Source organism: Dermacentor silvarum, chromosome 1 (genome assembly GCF_013339745.2).
Source record: "Dermacentor silvarum isolate Dsil-2018 chromosome 1, BIME_Dsil_1.4, whole genome shotgun sequence".
Lineage (NCBI taxonomy): Eukaryota > Metazoa > Arthropoda > Arachnida > Ixodida > Ixodidae > Dermacentor > Dermacentor silvarum.
In genome coordinates, this window is record NC_051154.1 from 98,940,306 (window position 1) to 98,959,074 (window position 18,769).

Below are 18,769 nucleotides of genomic sequence, written 5' to 3' on the forward strand. Positions count from 1 at the left end.
TCATGTGCACTTCTGGCAAGCTACCGTATGCAATGATGCATAAACACATTAACAGGGGTAAGAGACGAAGTAACTGTGCAAGCCATGTGATGCTTTTAACATTTTGTATCTGTCAATGTTTCTGTTGTCACAGCTGATAGAACTTTCTTTGGTGCAAGTTGGTTAATCACGTTGCGGCAACAGCACAAGAACCCCAGGTGGTCCAAATTTCCGGAGTCCCCCACTACGGCGTGCCTCATAATCAGAACTGGTTTTGGCACGTAAAACCCCATAATTTAATTTAATTTCAAGAAGCAAGGTCAGAATAGTAGGAGAAAACAAAGCAAGGTGACAGACTGAGGAGGCAAGGTAGACAAGAGAGAATGGCTTTAATGACATCGAAGAGGCCAGCCCTGCTATTCACTGGACTTGGTGCTTTGAATGAGACGAGTTAATGGAATTGTAAAGAAAGTCGTGGCTGCAGCATGCTTACAAGAACAAAAGCAAAGATAAAAGAATAGAAATAGGAATAAATACATACACGCACGGAAGAACTCACATATTCACACACATGAACACAAACGCGAGCACGAAAACTAAGATCTAAAATACAAAAAAGGGCAAAATAACAAATATACATAAACGCACAAGAAAACACGCACACACATTTAACGCAGACGCGAGTAGAACTATTAGGAGTCAGTTCACAAGCAGCTGTGCCTACTCTGTCGTACTTTTTTTTAATGTACATATTGGCTCTGTTGCCTTCACTGTCATAGGAATTTTTTAGTAGCGACATATCACGACAAGGCGCAAAGCTGTGTTGTGGGAAAGCAAGTCGAGCGCTGGCAGCACAGCTTATGCACGATTGTGTCACAGCAGGCTTTCTACAGCTGGCGCGTGCAGTGAGCGAAGAGTTCTAAGCTACACAGCGACGCGAATTCATGTCAAGCTCCCTTGCAACGACACCAGTGTATCAGTCATAATTTTATATTAGCATTCAGGCTGGCATTAAGGAAACAAACACTGCTGCCAAACGCCTGACCGTTAACAATCCAATGACATTCGCTCAAGCAGCGCGTGTTAGTCACTGATTGTTAGCATTGGTGGAAAGCAATCAATCGACGGTGCTACACAACACTCGAACGACGCTGCTAGACGCTCGGCTATCTTATCACACTGCTGCCAACGATCGGTCGTTTGCATGCTGAGCTGGCAGCAACGAATCTTTACGTTGGAGGTTGCTTTCATAATACTCTTCTGTTGAGAAACTCGCAGGTTGGTTTCATCCGCGCACGCTTTTCTCATTTATCCTGATAATGGTTTTGCTCCATCACTTCACCACGTCCGACGAGAAACGCAGGGGCACAGTACACAAACACACCCGCCGCTCACAGTAGGCACCAGACTTTGGCGAACTCTCGTCGTCGTAACTTCACTTAGGAGCAAAAGAAAACACCACGGAACAAACACGTACGATGTTTCTTTGCAGCGGTATGTCGCCGCGGGATCCTGTTTCCACACGAAGCGCAGCGCAGCGTCACCGATGTTCGCTGCAATCTTTCTTCGCCGGCTCACGGCTCAGAACAAACGCACGCGGCACAAATTGTGCATCGTAAGTTCACAATAATATTTCCGGCATGACAGACCACCACAAACAATTCGAATTCACTCTGACGAAGGGAGACGCACAGAGCTGACGCGACTCGGCCCAGTTCGAAGCGAGGGCGGCCATGTTAGGCATGTTCTCCGTCGGCGGGGACACCGGCCGTCCGGCTCATGACGTCACCTGAAGTGCGCGCCTATTGGTGCCGGCTCGTATGCATCTGCCTTTGAGGGGCAAATGCCGCTGTCTTCTAAAGTTGTATCCGACTATAGTGTGTGTTCAACTGGCATTGGAGCCTCCACATGCTTTGTTCAGTTCCTGTACAGTGCTATACAATAATGTGGAGTGTTGCACAATATTGTACAGTAATGAATAAGGGCGCTTGCACAGGTGGTGTTCAAAGTGTAAGAGATTAGACAACTAGTCAAGCTTTGGTCGAAGGATTGTCTGAAATCGACTGTGTGCTCGTGTGTGAGTGATCACCCCACACAATGGGAAGGATTACTTGTAATAATTCGTACACATGCTATTGACGTGCTGATAGATAAAAGCAAATCACGGTGGGAAAAATAGAGTCGCACTTGATATTAGTCGAACACAATTATCAAAATAACACACGCTCGTGAGTTAGAACAGCCTATATGTCGGAGTGGAAAATCGACAACCCATGATAAGCTTCTGGGTCTCCACTGCTGCTGTCACTTGAAAATTATGTTGTACACTCAACCAAAGCACGAATTGTGCATCTTTTTATTCAGGAAGTGCTAAGAACACTGGTGGCTAATTTCGACGATACTTCCAGTCAGTTTTACTTTTCCTGACTCCCAAATCTGCCAAAAATTGTCAAATCTGACAAATAGTTAAAGTTCATTCATCATTTCAGATGGTGCACAATGTTGCTTGTAGAATTCCTACAGAAATGGTTAACAATGTGTAGAAAAACTGTTGATCAGATTTATCGATTTATGTAGGTGCAGTAACGGAAGAATTGAACTTAGCCTAGCTTTCATTCTAAAAGGAAGTTGAGTGATATTTTTAATCATCTGCAAGCAAAAGCTTTCTGATGCAGAAACTTTCGCAGGTAGCTATAGTTTGTCTTTTTGCAGCATATGGCACATAGTACTGTGTTGATGTGAAATTCAGCACTATTTGATAACTGTATGACGAAGCTGCTAGACAATCAAGCCAAGGAAAGCATAGGGGAAAGTAACTGCATTTTTAAAATTTAGGTCTAGAATTAATGAGGAAAAGATAAATGAAAGTGGGAAAAAAAAGATGCCACGAGTGAGAGCCAAACCCACAACTTTCCGCATAACATGTGCGATACTTTATGTACAGCAGCTACAACGCGGCTGTCCCCCATTCACTTCTTTGTGTATTTGTGTATGTGTACTAAGTTTAGTTTTGCTAATGTTAGCCAATCACTACCATGGCGATGGATATTGTGGGGTCTCACACATGCTCTTGGGACAAAGGAACGACAACACAGTAGTGCAAACAATCACAAGGGCATTTATTGCGCTTTTCATACACCAATGCACACTAGCCGAATTACAACCGAACATTCACATGGGCGCGCGACAAATCAAGGAAGTCCGACTCACCGCGACCCGACAGCGAGCGAATATGTTCGCCCCATGCTGTCACACCATCGCCTAGTCGTTCACGTGTGCGGTCACGCGAATGGTGGCGCGTTCGAACGATCCGTGTTCGTCCGTACCGGTGTCTTGCTCTTAGCCTCGCGAGGCGGTCCCGCAAAGCGGGCCGGCGCACGCGCTATGCGTTCGTGTGTGTTGGTCGCCGATCCCAAGCCAAAGAGAGAGCGCCTTCGACCTTTTTCTCCCAAGTCACCCCGCCGTTCGGTGGCGTTAGCATCGCGACACTCGCGCCATCTCTCGCATTGCGCTGCAACCACTACAACCACTGCCGGCACTTAGCCACGCGGTGAAGCCGGATTACAGGAGATGCGTGAGAGTCTCGCATCCCCACAATATGGAGCATTCTTTCAACTGCAAGTGTCACATAGTATGTAATCCTCAAAGCAGTCATCTTCTCGCTCAACACTGTTTGATAAAATTTTGAACACTCTCAGTTGATTGACTTTCACTTGTGCTGTTTGTTCTGAAAAAGTGTAGCTGACTACAACTTTGGCGAGAGCATGCACAAAGCCTTGTGGTGGTGCAGAATTAATGAGCCCCACTCTGCTTTGACACTGTGGGCACTCTGGTGGATGCGAAAGGCATTCATGCTCCAAAATCAGGTTAGCACCTGCGACTGCTGCAGCACGACAAGGCCTCACTGCTTGCTATGCCTTAAGTTACTGTGGGCTGCACTTTTATTGGAAGACAGTGCATGCCAGTTGCTATAATATTTTTTATACAAACCTTTGGGCACTTGAAGTTTTAGAGTGGAGCACTCAGCATACAGCATCCCAGGGCCCGTAATGCTGTTTAAACATGGTTTATAAATATGGTCCTTTGTTCTCGGGTATTATGTCTTTATAAAATTTGGAAGGTAAAAATCTGGTGTTATTTTTGAAGAGGAAAACCTGAGAGAAATTAGGTTTTTGTTGTCAGCCCAAAGGTCAGGATTTTTATAATAACTTTCACTAATGAATAACACAGGCAGTGCACTCCTTTTGGGCACGTATGTTTTATTTAGCCAAGCATAAGCACTGACAGGAACATATAATGACAAAGAGAGCTGCTCGCAAGGCTTGTGAAGAACTAGTCTATGCAAATCCTCGCTATCAGGCATTTTTTACTTTTTCAAGAAACCATATAAACAAAAAAACAATGCAAATATTTTTGGCGAACGCCTCTTTACTTTGTTGTCTGTACTTTTTTTTTTATCAAAGGAAAACAGACATGCAAATAATAGTGCACACGAGCATGCTTCTTAAGAGGCGTGATGCATTTCCTTATCTTACTAGCATTGTTAACGTACATTGCCATGCGCATTTTGAGCATTTTTCTGTCCATCCTAGACCTGTCAGGCCTTTTGTCCTTGTCGTCCTGTTTTACTGTTTCGCTTTATACACTTTTGCAACAAAATTAATAATATACCAACTAGTCCAATCTGCTACCCTGCCTTGAATGTACCTTAGTTGAGGCAACGTCTTCTCAGCATCATAGCTACCGTTCACAATGCAGAATAATGTCAGTGCTGCGTTTGCTTCCTGGCGCATCACTGTCATTATTATGTGCATGACGTGTTGGAACTGTGATGTAACGTTCCATATTCGTATTCATGTACTAACCATGTCTACTAAAAGGGCAACAAGCTTGCATTCACTCAAGGCCAGCAGGCGCTGAATGTATTACAAAAGCTGGTTATTGCTTGAGTATTGAGCGAAAAGGAAGCATATATAATATTCATGTACGAATAATAATATGACAGCTGTCTTGACCACTTGCACACACAAGTCGGGCAGTGTTCACTGGTTTTGTGATGCCCGCATTTATTCTTACCCTTCACGAAAGGGCGAAACTTCGGGGAGAAATTGGGTTTAACCAGATTGTCGTGAAGCTTGTTCGGGGTGCAAAAATGAAGAATTATCGAGTTTCATCCCAAAACGAAGGACCCTATTTATAAATTCATCAGTGTTTCTGTGGATAGTATTTTGTATGCTAAAATGTACTAGATACGATTTTATGTGATGAAATTTAAAAAAAAGCTGGGATGAAATTTATAAGGAAGGGGTAGTAAACTCTACTGGGGTGCACTGATCTGGGAGGCACCTTATTTCATTGCCTTGATGTCTGACAAATTAAGCACTCCTATTTCGTTTAGTAAGGTCGAGTGCATAAATTATTTTTGATAATTTGACAGCTATTGAGTGGATTATCTTATAGCTGTGTCTTGCTTTTGATATACTTCTGTCATTGTTGTACTTGTTTCTAATAGATGCTACTTGTGTGCAGGTTGTGAAAGTTGTCTTGAAATTACTGTCGATTTCCGTTAATTCGACCCTCACAGGACCGACGAAAAACAAGATGCAGAAAAAACGTGAAACACACGTGCACGTAAAACCCCATAATTTAATTTTTTTTAACATAACTTCGACAGGAGGAGACGTGTGTGTGTTGACTGTCTCTTAAGTTCCGCCAAGACATGCTGCCACTAAAGGGGTCCACTAAAGGTGTCCACTAAAGGTGTCCACTAAAGGGGTCCACTAAAGGGGTCCACTAAAGGGTTCCACTAAAGGGGTCACCATAGGGGTCAGGCACGTGCATGCTTACTGGTCAAGTTTGAATCATCTGGCGAACGCCAATTGCAGGATTGAAATAAGGAAAGTTTGTCCCATATAAATGCATGGGTGCTGGCCAGGACCTTTGGTCTGGATAGAAATAACCAAAAAATAAAATTAACCAGAGTCGAATTAACAAAAGTCTACTGTACATTCAGATTGAGTAATGCTAAACACTTTCAAAAATGGCTTGAAAACAAGGCAGTAAGAATCTTAGTGAACTTCACCGAAATAAACAAGAAAAGTACTTGCACCAAGGAACGTTCAGACATTGATTTTCTAGCAGCCATGTATCAGGTGGTTACTTTAGGGTAGCATCAGCCTAGTGGCCAGGAGTTGAACCACTTTGATCCCCATAGAGGGCCCAGGCAGATAGAGGGGCGGAGAACAAAATCGAAACTTTATTTACACGGATAGAAGAGAAGACAACTCAAAGGGCTGCTTGAAAGCAAAGGCTTTCAACCAAGAAAGGTGTCGGCATTTATATTCTTTCAGAAAAACCCTCACCCTCAAAAGAGGGCAGCTGCAGAGCTGCAGCACAGTGTGCTGGAGCACACGCTTGGTCTCTCTGCCATGCCAAAGCTTGCGAGCAACCCCACCCCTGTGCTGGTGCATAGGGTCCAGCGTCAAGCATAGCTTATGGGATGCATGCCTGAGCCTGCCTTCCCGTACACTGTGCATCTAAGGGGAGGGAAGACATTTTCTACTATGACCAAACATCGCACACTGACACCTTCATGCATGGATACAACTGTTCATGTTCATAGTTGGGAATAGAGGGTTTTGGCATTTTGAAGCACTCTAAGTGTCTTTAGTGTCCGTGCAATTAGTTTGGAGATCATTTGGTGTTATTCTGGCTCCATCCCACAAACATTGGCAGTTTGAGCTAGCTGTATTGTGTTCATACTCCAATAGCCAAATTATCAAGTCAAGCTGTTTACGAACAGCTTTTAGCCAATGATGTCCACCAGAATTCTTGTATTTCTGGAAATAAATATGTATGTATGTAAATATATATGTGTTAAGGAGAGAGCATGATGGAGGCAAGACAAGTTTTCAGTTTGCCTTTCTTTGTACTTCATTATTTGGTATTACAGTTGAAACTTGTTATAACGAAGTCTCATCCAGCACGAGAATACCTTTTTTATTTTATTTATTTTATTATACAGTCGAACCCGGGTACAGTTAAACCTGCTTATAACGAACCTCCATATAACGAATTCCTGGATATAACAAAGTTTTTCTATTCGCCGCCGTTACTCCATAGAAGCACATGTATTTGAGACCTCTACGTAACGAAGTGGCAGCGGGAGACTCGCTCGAAATAACGAATTTTCCCCGCTGACAACCTAGAGATTTCGCCCCAAATTTTGTCATTTTTGCACGAGCAGCAACCGGAAGCACCTTATCCGCCGCGACGAAATACGAAGCGAGCGTACGTGTGCGTGTGTGCGAGCGTGTGTGAGACGGGCCTGCATCCTTCGACCCGGCGATCTTGCCGCCGCAGGCGTGACCTTTCCCCCTCTCTTCATTCAAACCTGATCCTGCCGCTTGCTGCAGCTGGCCTAGCCTGCCAAGCCGGTACTCCCCTTTTCCAGTTGATGTTGCCGACGCGCTGGCAGATGCTGTAACACATCACACTCGATGAGCGCGAACACGCGCTGTCAAACGCTGGCGGCGTGTGGAAGCGCCGCTGCAGAAGCGAGCAAAGTGACCTTCGTGCTGTTGTCTATCGCTTCAACGTAAACTGAGTGCTGAGAACACACAGCACGCACAAAGCTACGAGCCGCCGAAGCACCTACACTGCCTAGACTCTGCCCCAGCGCAGATCGCTTTCAAGATACGGCCCTCGCAACCCGCCGCGCAGTACGCAGTTGATGCCAGAGTACAGTACGCCACCCACTTTCCCTCCCCCCTCGCTCCCTCGCCGGTGCCTCGAGTGCAACGGAAGAAGGCGCGCTTCCTCCCTGCTTTTCTTTCTTGCGCGCGCGAGATTTTAGACGCCGTTGTCAGCTCCCCTCGCACGTTTTCACTCGCACATACAGCATACAGTGCGCGGCGACTGCGTTATTGCCCTTGGACTTTATAAGGAACATCTATGAGCCAAAACCAATTTTAGGGCCACAAAGCGTCATAGACACCATCTTTAGATAGCAAATACGAATCTCAAGGGCCATACTTTTGCTGGCGGAAACCGAAAATACGTCATAGTTGTCACCCCCAGCACTTTGGGCGGCCGATGCCATCGTCAAGCCACCAAACATGAAAAGTCAAAATGGCCGCTCGGGCTGGCGCGGGGTGGCAGTTCGCAACGTACGATGCGGGAATGGTCCCACAGTTGCGACGCAACAGCGGGGTTACCAATGCATTGGGTTCTATGGGAGCTGTGCCGGGACTGGCCGAAAACGACGTAACAGCCGGGAAAACGCAGCACCTGGGAACGTAACAGCGGGGTTCTACTGTAGCACTATATGACGCTACGACGCCATCGTGACGCTCGCTCTTCATTTCCGATGCCTCGCGCTTGTGCGAAACGACACGCGTCCACGCATCCAGTACCATAGTGTGACATTCCAAGGATGAGTGCTTCGAAGAAAACGGAAAATGGGTGCGCATTACAATCGAGGGCGCGTTAGAATTGAGTAAATATGGTAGGTGTTTCTTTTTTAAATTTTCGTGCCGAACCTGCATATAACGAAATCCTCTCTATAACAAAGTTTTTCAGGAATTTGTCAATTTCCTTATATCCAGGTTTAACTGTATACCGAATCTGAAGGGGATCACAAAAAAGTTCGATATACTATAGGTAATTCGATATGTAAAATAATAGCCCCTGGGGCAAATGGTGGCTTACCGATTGGTGCATCCGAGAGTCGCTAAGTTACTGCACACAACTCAGCAAGAAAAAAAAAAAAGCAAGCACACTTTATATATGTGCAAAACAAAATTGCTGATCCTGGTTTGCTTCTTCTTCTGTAAAATGAAGTTGAAGACGCTCGTCTCGATCTTGTCAAGACTGTCGAGGTGTGAAACGCTCGACAGTCTCGAATGTGCCTTCCATATTGCTACAGACATGACGAAGCATGTCAAATGCTGATGCCATTTCAGCTTTACACAGAATGTTGTGGTGGTTCTTGAACCTGTGCAGCCAAGCAGTGCTGTCGCTGAAGTTTTCCTCGTCAAGTGCGGCAGCAAACCTCTTGGTCTAGCCATTAGCATGGGGCCATCCTCCAAAATGTTTTTCGCACGAATCTCCAGGAACCACGCATAAAGTCATTCATCAATTTTCTCGTGGGCAGGAGCGCACACATGGCAGGCTCCCAATCTTGTTTGGTCAGCGGCTTGTAGCTTTATCTTCACCTTGTTCTTCAGAAGCGTGCACAATGTGCTCCGCAGAATGCCAAGTTCATCTGCTACCGTGGACTTCATCTCGCCTGCCTCAACACGTTGCATCACTTTCAACTTCATTGTAAAGTCCAAGTTTATTCCTTTCTTTACACTTGCAGCGGCCATCGCTTGTGGAAAACGACACCACGCATATGCACTCAACTCGCACGATGACGCCACAAAGATTGGAAGAAGAAATGTTGACATTCAAGGCAGCACGTGGGCTAGCCGAACAGTGCGATGGAGCTCAACTGATGGCACACAGGAGGCGTGCAAGCAGCATAAAGCGGGAAAAAAAGAAAAAAAAAAAAGTTACATTGGCGTGTCACTTACTGAACACGGGTGATGCACAATTGTCTTTAGAGACGCTTGCGCATGCTAGAGACTTTTCTCTAGGCGGTGTTGCTTTGCCGCGCGCTCAGCGCACTCCTCCATACCTTCCCCGGTGCATGATTCTCTTATCTAATTCCAGGCACCAGAAGACCTCAAAGTGCACAAAGAAGTGCACTTTCAGGTCTTCGGCGTGGCGCCGCGTTCGATATATCGAATGTGCTGGTGAACGGGCGTTCATATACGCGTGCACCAGCCCTATACATTTGCATGGGATTTTCAAGGGGATTTTACAGCTGGTCGATATACACAATAATTCGTTATATGTGGGTTCGATATATCCGGGTTTGACTATACCTCAAGGGCCCCGGCCGGGCATTACATGAGCCGTGGGTGGTGATGTGGCGGTACAAACAGTTCATGAAGAATGGTACGTTTTGATGGCAGTTCTAAAATGGGAGTGGTCACTCATCAAGGCAGCATAGCTGTATAGATTGTTCTAGTCTTGGGTTGTGTGTAGAAAAAAGGAGGGCTGAAAAGTTTTTGTGTGGGCACATTGAGCATGCTATATCTGTTGAGCACATTGTTGTATCCAATATTCGTTATAGGCATACTATCTTCATTCTGGGCTGATATCAATGAGAAACATTTTAGATTTACTTGGTTATATCTGTAATCGTTATATTGAGGTTCGACTGTGTATTTACCATTTAGAATGTAACCTGCAAAATAACAAAGCACAGAATTTCTTGCTTGCCAGCTGCACTTGTATAAATTCAATATACATATTTTTGTATGCTGTGTACTTAATGTTAATCACTTGATAAGAACTGCAAGAGCGCAGAAAGCTGCAGTATGTTTCAAACTGTACACAAGCCCAAAGATGAAATCTTAGCTTCTAAAACAAACAAACGTCAGTTATACATAATACTGGCACTGTAGTGAGAGAACCATGGCATCAACTCTGCCACAAATCTTCACTAGCATAGGTCACTATACATGTCAGATTATTCATAACTTCCATTGCTAGGAACTAAAAGTTTGATCAGCCAAACATTTAAGTTGCTGTTTGATTTGTATTTGAACTTGCAACAGTAATGATGTTGTCAACTGACTTTTCAAACTTGGTTAGTGTGAACCGATATTCAGACGGTCAGAGAAGTCAAATATATTCACGAAAACATTTCATGGGCATGTGCTTCTGGGGAGGTCATGTTGACATCCACATGCAAATTTGCAAATTGCTCCAGAAAAGTAAGTCTTGTGACTGTATTTGCATGCAGCTTTTCCCCTCTGAATAGGATGTAGATAGTACAATCAGAGGAAAAGAGCTTGTGAGGAACTGTAGATGTATAAAATTACCAAGGTTGTTGAATCTGTTTGTTTTCTTTATTGCTGCAACAAATAGTCATTGTGCTTAGTTTTTAGTTATGTGAAGCATCAAATAAAGTTCTTGTTTTCTGCATGCATTTCAGGTCTGCAGCACAATGGCGTCATGCTTGCTTCTGCGTCGTCACCTAATGGTGTGGACTATATTCGCACCACGACTTGTTTTTCAAGTGTTGTCAGCATTTTTCAGCATTGTGGCAGTCTTTATTGGTTGGGTGACGTCACGAAGGATAATGTCAAGAACACAAGTTTTTCATATAGATTGATCTATGTCATTAGCAGTGCTGTGCTAGGCTCTAAATATTTCTAGGTTGACTCAACAGTAGGCTCTAATGCCTTCATAAAGAAGCCATTAGATTTGAGAAATGGAAAATCAACGTACCGTGTCCTAGTGTTGGGAAGTCAGTGCCTGTGGAGAGGAATCGAAAGTGGCATGAGGTGCTTAGGTTGCATGGTTTCTCCAAGTCACATCACACTGAGAAACCTCATCTTTGAGGCAACACTTCACTCCCTGTACAAATACTTCTTGTACACATTCCAATGAGAACAGTAATACTGCCTGTATTTAGTGTTCTTTTACTTGGCTCAGTATTTTTCGCTGCCTTCATGTTTCTTTCAGACTAACTAGTCCGTTGCGTGAGTTTACTGTCATTGTAGAGTGCCCAGTATTGTATTACTTCTTTTGGCCTGCTGGGGACAAAAAACATTGAAACAGCGTCTGGTGGCACTTGACATATGATGCTTCGGACGAGACATCATGTGATTTGTAGAGTTCACTTTTTATTAATATAAATTAATTCTTATAAAATGAAGCTGACTGACATTCATATGCAATTTGTTCAGTGCTGCAGCTCTCTGTGTCTGATGTGAGTTTCGAAGGTCAGCCACAGTTTTGCTGAAGATAGTCTAAAATATTAAGATGTAAAATATCATTACATGCTTGTTGTTGCCTTGTATTAAAACATTGCACAGACTTATGTTTTATTCTTTTATTACTCATATTTTTCTTTTGACTTATAGACCAATCCTCCCTGCCGCAATGTTGTTGCTTTAGGCTCCCCTCATTACTTCCCTTTAAAACATACGAGGTATGTTCAAAAAGAAACTAAACTTTTGTTATAACACCTTTACTGCTTATGGTACAACATTTTAAGTGCTTTCCCCTTCAAAGTAGTCCTCTCTACTGGCAATGCACTCTTCCCATCTTTTCTTCAATTTTTGGAAAGCCTCCTGGAACGCACTTTCTGGAATGGCGCGCTGGTCTCTTCTTGCATTGTCCTGGATCTCCTCTACGGTTTGGAAACGACGTACTTTCAAGGTGGTTTTCAGCTTGGGGAATAGAAAAAAGTCTGCTGGGAGCTAGGTCCGGAGAATATGGTTGGTGGGGCACAACAATAGTGTGGTGTTTCGCTAAGTAGCTGCGGACAAAAAGCGATGCGTGAGCTGGGGCATTGTCATGGTGCAACATCCAACGCTGATTTTCCCACAATTCAGGCCTCTTACAGCACACAGAATCTCTCAAACGTGCTAGGATTCCCTGGTAAACTTCTTTGTTTACCGTCTGACCATGTGGCACAAATTCCTGATGGACAATGCCTTTGCAGTCAAAAAACAACCAACATCACCTTAATTTTTGACCGACTCATGCGTGCTTTTTTTGGATGAGGAGGACCTTTGGCCACCCACTGCGATGACTGCACTTTCGTTTCAACATCATAGCTTTGAACCCTTGTCTCATCGCCTGTTATGATGTTCTTAAGAAAGTTTTCATCATCATTGGCAGCAGTGAGCAGTTCCTGGCTGATTTCAACACGGGTCTGCTTCTGTTCGTCAGTCAACAACGGCACGAATTTTGCACTGACATGACGCATCCCATGTTTGTCACTCAAAATTTCATGACATGATCCTACTCTGATACCCACTTCGTCAGCGACTTCTTGAACAGTCAAACGACGATTTCCACGAATCACAGTTCGAACTCTCTCGACGTGGTCATCATCTGTGGATGTGGGAGGTCGTCCAGGCTTGGGATCGTCACCGACTGACATTCTTCCGTCTTCAAAACACTTCAACCAATCATAGCACCGTGTGTGACTCGTACAGTCCTCCCCGTATGCTTGGCTAAGCAACTGAAATGTCTCTGTGAAAGTTTTCCCAAGTTTGTAGCAGAACTTCACACACACACGCTGTTCTTCCAATTCCTTCATTGTCATTTTGGCACCAATCCGAAGAACAGCTTGTTCATGTGCTCACTTCAGCGGCTGTAGCTCGCCAACTAACGATCAGAGCGAAACGCGGCAAATGGCAGTTTGTTGTCTAAACCTGCCGCTACATGCGCTCAGTAGCCGCAGCGTGCTCCCTTTGCCGGTTGGCGCGCTATTTCAAAAGTTCGGTTTCTTTTTGAACACACCTCGTAAATTAATATTGACTGGCAAACACCAATATGTCTCTCATCTTGTTATGTCTAAGCACGTTCGCTGGTTTTTTAAATTTCGCTAGTATAAAAGAATTCGGTTCATCTCCAAGTAGTATGTTTTACATTTCTCTTAGAGGTCTGGTCTCTGCTGTTTTTTTAAAACTCTGTTTACCTTCTTTTTTCATGTCAAAAGAGTGAAGCTTGTTGCTAATTGCATCTAAGTATGGTTGCCCATTGTTATATAGTAAATGTTAAGCACTGCCGGAATGTCAACATACTACATTGCCATGTGTGCTTTTTCTTTTCTGATAGTCAAGCCCACATATAACAATCCCACTTAGAGCACACTTTCGGCTACTCTGAACGGTTTCTGAACTGCAGCCAAAATGTTTCGCTAGAAGTCTATCGGAGAGCGGTCCACTTATAACAATCCCGTGTCCTGTTCATTTCAATTACAACGAATCGAACGATCCATAGTGCGCAGCGTCTCGACGAACCGAGGTAGGGCACCTCCAAAGTGAATGCCACACGATGCAGTCAACCATTGCAGCGCAGCACTTCTCTTGTCAATCGCGGGCCCTGCCGACTATGGGCGAATGTGGGAAGGTATTGTTAGTGATGTCGGTGTGTGGGGTCTTTAATAATGCGCTTGTTCGGGAGGTGCAACAACTACTGGATATGGGTGCTTCCTGTGATGACTGGGATGGCCAGGAAACCAGTGAACTTCAAACTACGCCCTCAGCCTGCCCAAGCATTTTGTATGGGGCAGGGGTTTGACTTAAGACCACTTCGACAGCCTGATAAACTTCGAGTGCCAATGTCAGGTAGACACTATACTTACACAGACCTTAATCACCAATTTCTTCCAGTAAGAGCACACGAGGAATAAGGATTATAAACAGGGATAAGGTGCCTCAGAAAGGCTGGCCAACGTTTCGATAGGAGGACCTATCTTCGTCGTGTGCATCATTGTTGAAATAAAGTGTCTCTTCTGCATCTTGTTTAATTCATTGTCTGTAGTTTTGGGAAAGTTCAAATATATCACGAACTTCTAATATAGCAAACAGATTTTGTGCATTGAAGGTGTTTGTTGTATCTGGGTGCGAATGTATCTGTACACAAACTAGGCCACTAGTTACATAGGTATTGAAGACACTTGTGAAGCCTAGGCAAAAAAAAAAAAAAATTACTGCAATTGATAGCATAGGTGAGGACATGCTGGTCATCTTGTGTCATTTGCTTGTTGCACAAATACATTTTCTCACATCTCAAAATTCTTGTACTGTGTTCTTTTTTTGCATCCACATTTGTAGTTCCATCTGCTACTCTTTTTTTTTCTGTGTATAGCAGATACATTGGGACATGTAATTTATCCCTTCAGACAAAGATTAATTGTACTTGCTGTAAATTTAGATTTGTCACGTCTCTTGTATCTTAAGCATGATTAAAAACACAGTACCTGAGCAGACTGAAAACCTTTGAATTTTTATTGAGCTTTATTGGTGGTCACAAATGTTGACTCTATGCCTTAAACTCTGAAAACTAGTCCAGATGTGGGAACAAACTTGGCTGTTTCACATGCAGTGTACCTAAAAAACACCCAGCCATTTCACAAACTTGCTTGATAGTGGACTCATTATTATCAAATACACAGTGGTAGTAAGAGAGTCCACATACTAGCACTGCCAGTAACACCCCAGACGCCTAACTTCCAGCATATATTTTCTAATACGTTGCACTTTTTAACCGGTTCTGCCATAGAAGTACAAGCGTTTTTGTTGAATGCATCATATTTTAACCACCATTATGTTTTTTGCATTTGCGAGTCTGGGGCGTGTAGGATTGTAGACACAATGCCGCGAGAGTTCAAGAAAGCTTAAAAGCCCTGTAGTTGTAGTAACTTATAGCTAGGAAACGTTTACATCTTGTACTTCAGCTTTCTCAGCTAGGGGCTAATTTCATCGGTTGAAGGCCTTTCAAAGGTACAGTATTACTTTCAATTTGTTTTTCCTCTCAAAGGCCAACTGCAACGAAATTTCACTTTGGCTTAAATAGGTTATAAATGTGTAGTATACGTTGTTGAAGGCACTTTGGGAAATCTGCAAGGCTGATTATTGCATAATTTTTTTTTGTCTGCTTAATACCAACTGTAGGTGACGTCAGCTAATCTCGGTAGTCATGTCACAAAGCCGCACGTCCTGCATCATGCATGTCACTTTCAACACAGGCACCCTCGCACACATCCTGATGGAGTGCACGTCACTCAAATCCCCTATACCCCCCATCCCCCCTCCGTCCCCCACTACCCCACCCCATGAGCGATGGGAGGCCTTGCAGTCCAGCCCCGCCCTGTCGATCCAGCTTGCGCTGGCAGCTAGGGGCCAGGAGCTGCTGGCCGTATATGGGTCCCGAAACCAGGGAACCACCCCGTCCGTCGTCTCAGAAGACGCCGTCATTTGAGCTCAATAAATGTTTTTTCGCTCTCTTCAGCGAGTGGCAGTGGCGGCATTTTTTCTTTTTAGTTTCAGTGTCACAAACACTTATTCTTGCTAGATTTTCATGATGCATCCACTCGTACTTGAAACGTAAAATTTTGCACGGAGGCTGCTCTATAGTATCTGCATTATCTGAAACTAGGCTTTTTATTTGGCCCAAAATTTTGTTACCGTTGGCCTTTCGGCTATATGGTGCTTGCATGAAGTGTTTCCTATAGGCATTTTCTTAAATTTTTTTGTGCGCAAACAAACAGGGACGAAGAAAAATGAGACACAAGGACGAGCGCTTTCCTTGTGTCTCCTTTTTCTTCGTCCCTGTTTGTTTGCGCACAAAAATTTAAGAAAATGAATCTGTTCCAACTAGGCCGACTCGCAGTTATGCTTCCTATAGGGAGTCTTTTGGAGGCAGTGGTTGTTTCTTATTTCGAACAAACCTAGTTCACTGTGCAAGGATAGTAGGTAGACATTACCTTATCACTGTTCTTATTTATGGTTAATGCTAAATTAAAAGTTTTTCTCTGATTTCCTTGGATATTTTCACCATACTTGCAAATTTCTCAATTTGCATTTGGTTTGCATGTTGTGTTGGGTGAAAAGGAACATAAGGTCTGCTCCTGGCGTTTTCTGGTGAACTGAAAATGAAATTAAGAATAGAAGGAAAGACAGTTTTCTCTACAAATGATGCCAAGTCTACTGAACATGTACTATTGTGCTCAGTATGAGCTACAGGGCGTGACCGCCTTGCGTTTTAGCTCATACTGAGCGCGATAGTACAATGATGAACAGTGTGAAAGGAAACACCAACTTTGTTTGTATGCAATACTACTTGGGATGTGTGAATTTGAATTCGACATATTAAAGGGGCCATGACACCAAATTTTCAAACTTGAATAGTTTAATGTTAACCCTTATGCGTCCCACATCAAGGTGGCAAAATATGAGCGAATTAGCTGTGGTAGAAAATGCCTATTGGAATGTTATGCTGTAGTTGAAGTGTATAGCAGTTTGGCAACACTGACAGGTGATGTAGTGAAGTACGCCCTCCGATGTTGATGTGCGCAGTGTAGGTGTGGTTTCCTTTTCCTGGGCAGTCGGCCCAAGATAGTTTTTGCAGTTCTCTTGTTTGTGCTGTTTTTATCACGCGAGTGAAATAATTGCGGGTGCAATGCAGTAATGACGCCCTTGCTGCGCCATTTTCTGCCAGAGCATACATGTTCTTGGAATGATTTGGAGTGGGCGACAAAGCAGTGGGCCCTGCACATGGAGAAAGATGGCCCTGCGCTTCTCGACATCACACAAGACAGGCCAAAATGGTGGCCACTGTCAGTAGGAGGGGCTTAGAGGCAGTAATTTCTAATTTGAATTTCGGGTTAAAATGTGTGCTAAAAGCCCAGTCTACTCTACCGTAATGACCCCTTTCTACTCTCACTTACAATGATAAACTGGATGACCATGGTCTTTAATATATAACAGGAAGCTTTCACATTGCACATGCTAGTATAGTTGCACTGAGCATACTTATGTAGGGCGTAGGTGTTTGGCCACTATTTTGCCACACCCTGTAATAGGTGGCGCCTGTTAATTCGGCGGCACTTGTTACAATATGGCTTTTCGGAGGCAATTTGGGTGTTCCCTTCGATATTGCCATGGGCAGAAAATCTGGAACTATGTTCTAGTTCCATCTGGCAAACGTCGCTCTCGTGCATAAACGATGGTCAGTAAGCTAGCAAGCTTTGCAGTTGAGTGCGGCATCTGCTTGTTAAAGGACATCAATGCATGCCTTAATGTAATTTTTTTGTACTTCAGTGACTTGGCATGCTGGTACACGTTATCACTTGTGCTAAATTTTATCTATTGTATTAGCCAAATGCGCCTTTAGAAATGAAACGTGCAAGGATGGCGTGCGTCCATGTCAAGCAAGTGTGTTTCTCATCTTGAACTGTTTGTGGAGACTTTCTAGGATACATTGATCCCTGAAATGGGGTTGTTAATGCTATCGGTCTGCTGCATAATAGTTTGCATTGAGTGAGGCATTTACAGTGTCCATTGAAGGATTTGCCCCAATCACCCATACTTACAAACGACTTCCCCACAATGTTTGTTACATTTCCAACATGAGCTCCCTGGGTGTTGGCGGATTGCCCCATGACTGTTCTGAGTGTGCGCGAGCATTGGCTAGAAAGCAATAACAGAAAGGCGATACATGTGCTATCTGCTCGAGCGCATCACTACTCCAACATCATTTCTGGTGTCCCGAAGGAAAGATGTGTGTGGTTAATGCCAGAAAATAGTTTTATTGCAATAGAAATTATATGGACACTCCAGGTGTATTTTTGCCCCGCCATGATGTTCCGTATAAAGTCCAAGGGCGATAGCACCGTCGTCGTGCGCCGCATGCTGTAGGTGCGAGTGAAAGCGCGTGAGTGGAGCCGACAATCGCGGTTCAAATCGCGCGCACAAGGGAGGGCGGCGTTGTACTCCGGCAGCAACTGATCATTGCACGGCCGCGCGCGCCCTATCTTGAAAGCGATCTGCGTTTGTGGCTGAGTCTAGCGGCTCATACCTTTGTGCGTGCTGCGTTCTCGCCGCTCAGTTTGCGTTGAAGCGATACACAACACGAAGGTCACTTAGCTCGCTGCTGCAGCGGCGCTTCCTCACGCCAGCGCGTTTTGACAGCGAGCACGTGTTCGCGGTCATCGAGTATATGTTCATGTTTGTCTGTGTGCGCCGAGACCGTGCTAGTTAATTTAGATAGTAAGCGAATGTTTGCAAGTTTATGCGGCCGAAAAAACTACTACCCTTCAAATTACCCTTGAATCTAGCACTCGAATTTTTAGGAGTACAGTTGATTTTCGTTAATTTGACTCCAGCTAGTTCAGTTTTTCACTCAAGCCCAAACCGCATGAGAGCGATTTTGT

General features: G+C 44.2%; 1 protein-coding gene across 1 annotated transcript in view; it reads left to right on the forward strand.

Annotated features, from left to right (window-relative positions):
- LOC119433365 (GPI ethanolamine phosphate transferase 3-like) overlaps positions 1 to 14,233 on the forward strand; it is a 62,883-nt gene extending 48,650 nt beyond the window's left edge. The window contains exon 11 of the mRNA XM_037700538.2: positions 11,027 to 14,233. Coding sequence (XP_037556466.1) covers positions 11,027 to 11,206 — 180 coding nt within the window. The 3' untranslated portion in view covers positions 11,207 to 14,233. The remainder of the gene's footprint in view (positions 1 to 11,026) is intronic.
- Positions 14,234 to 18,769: the final 4,536 nt, after the last annotated feature.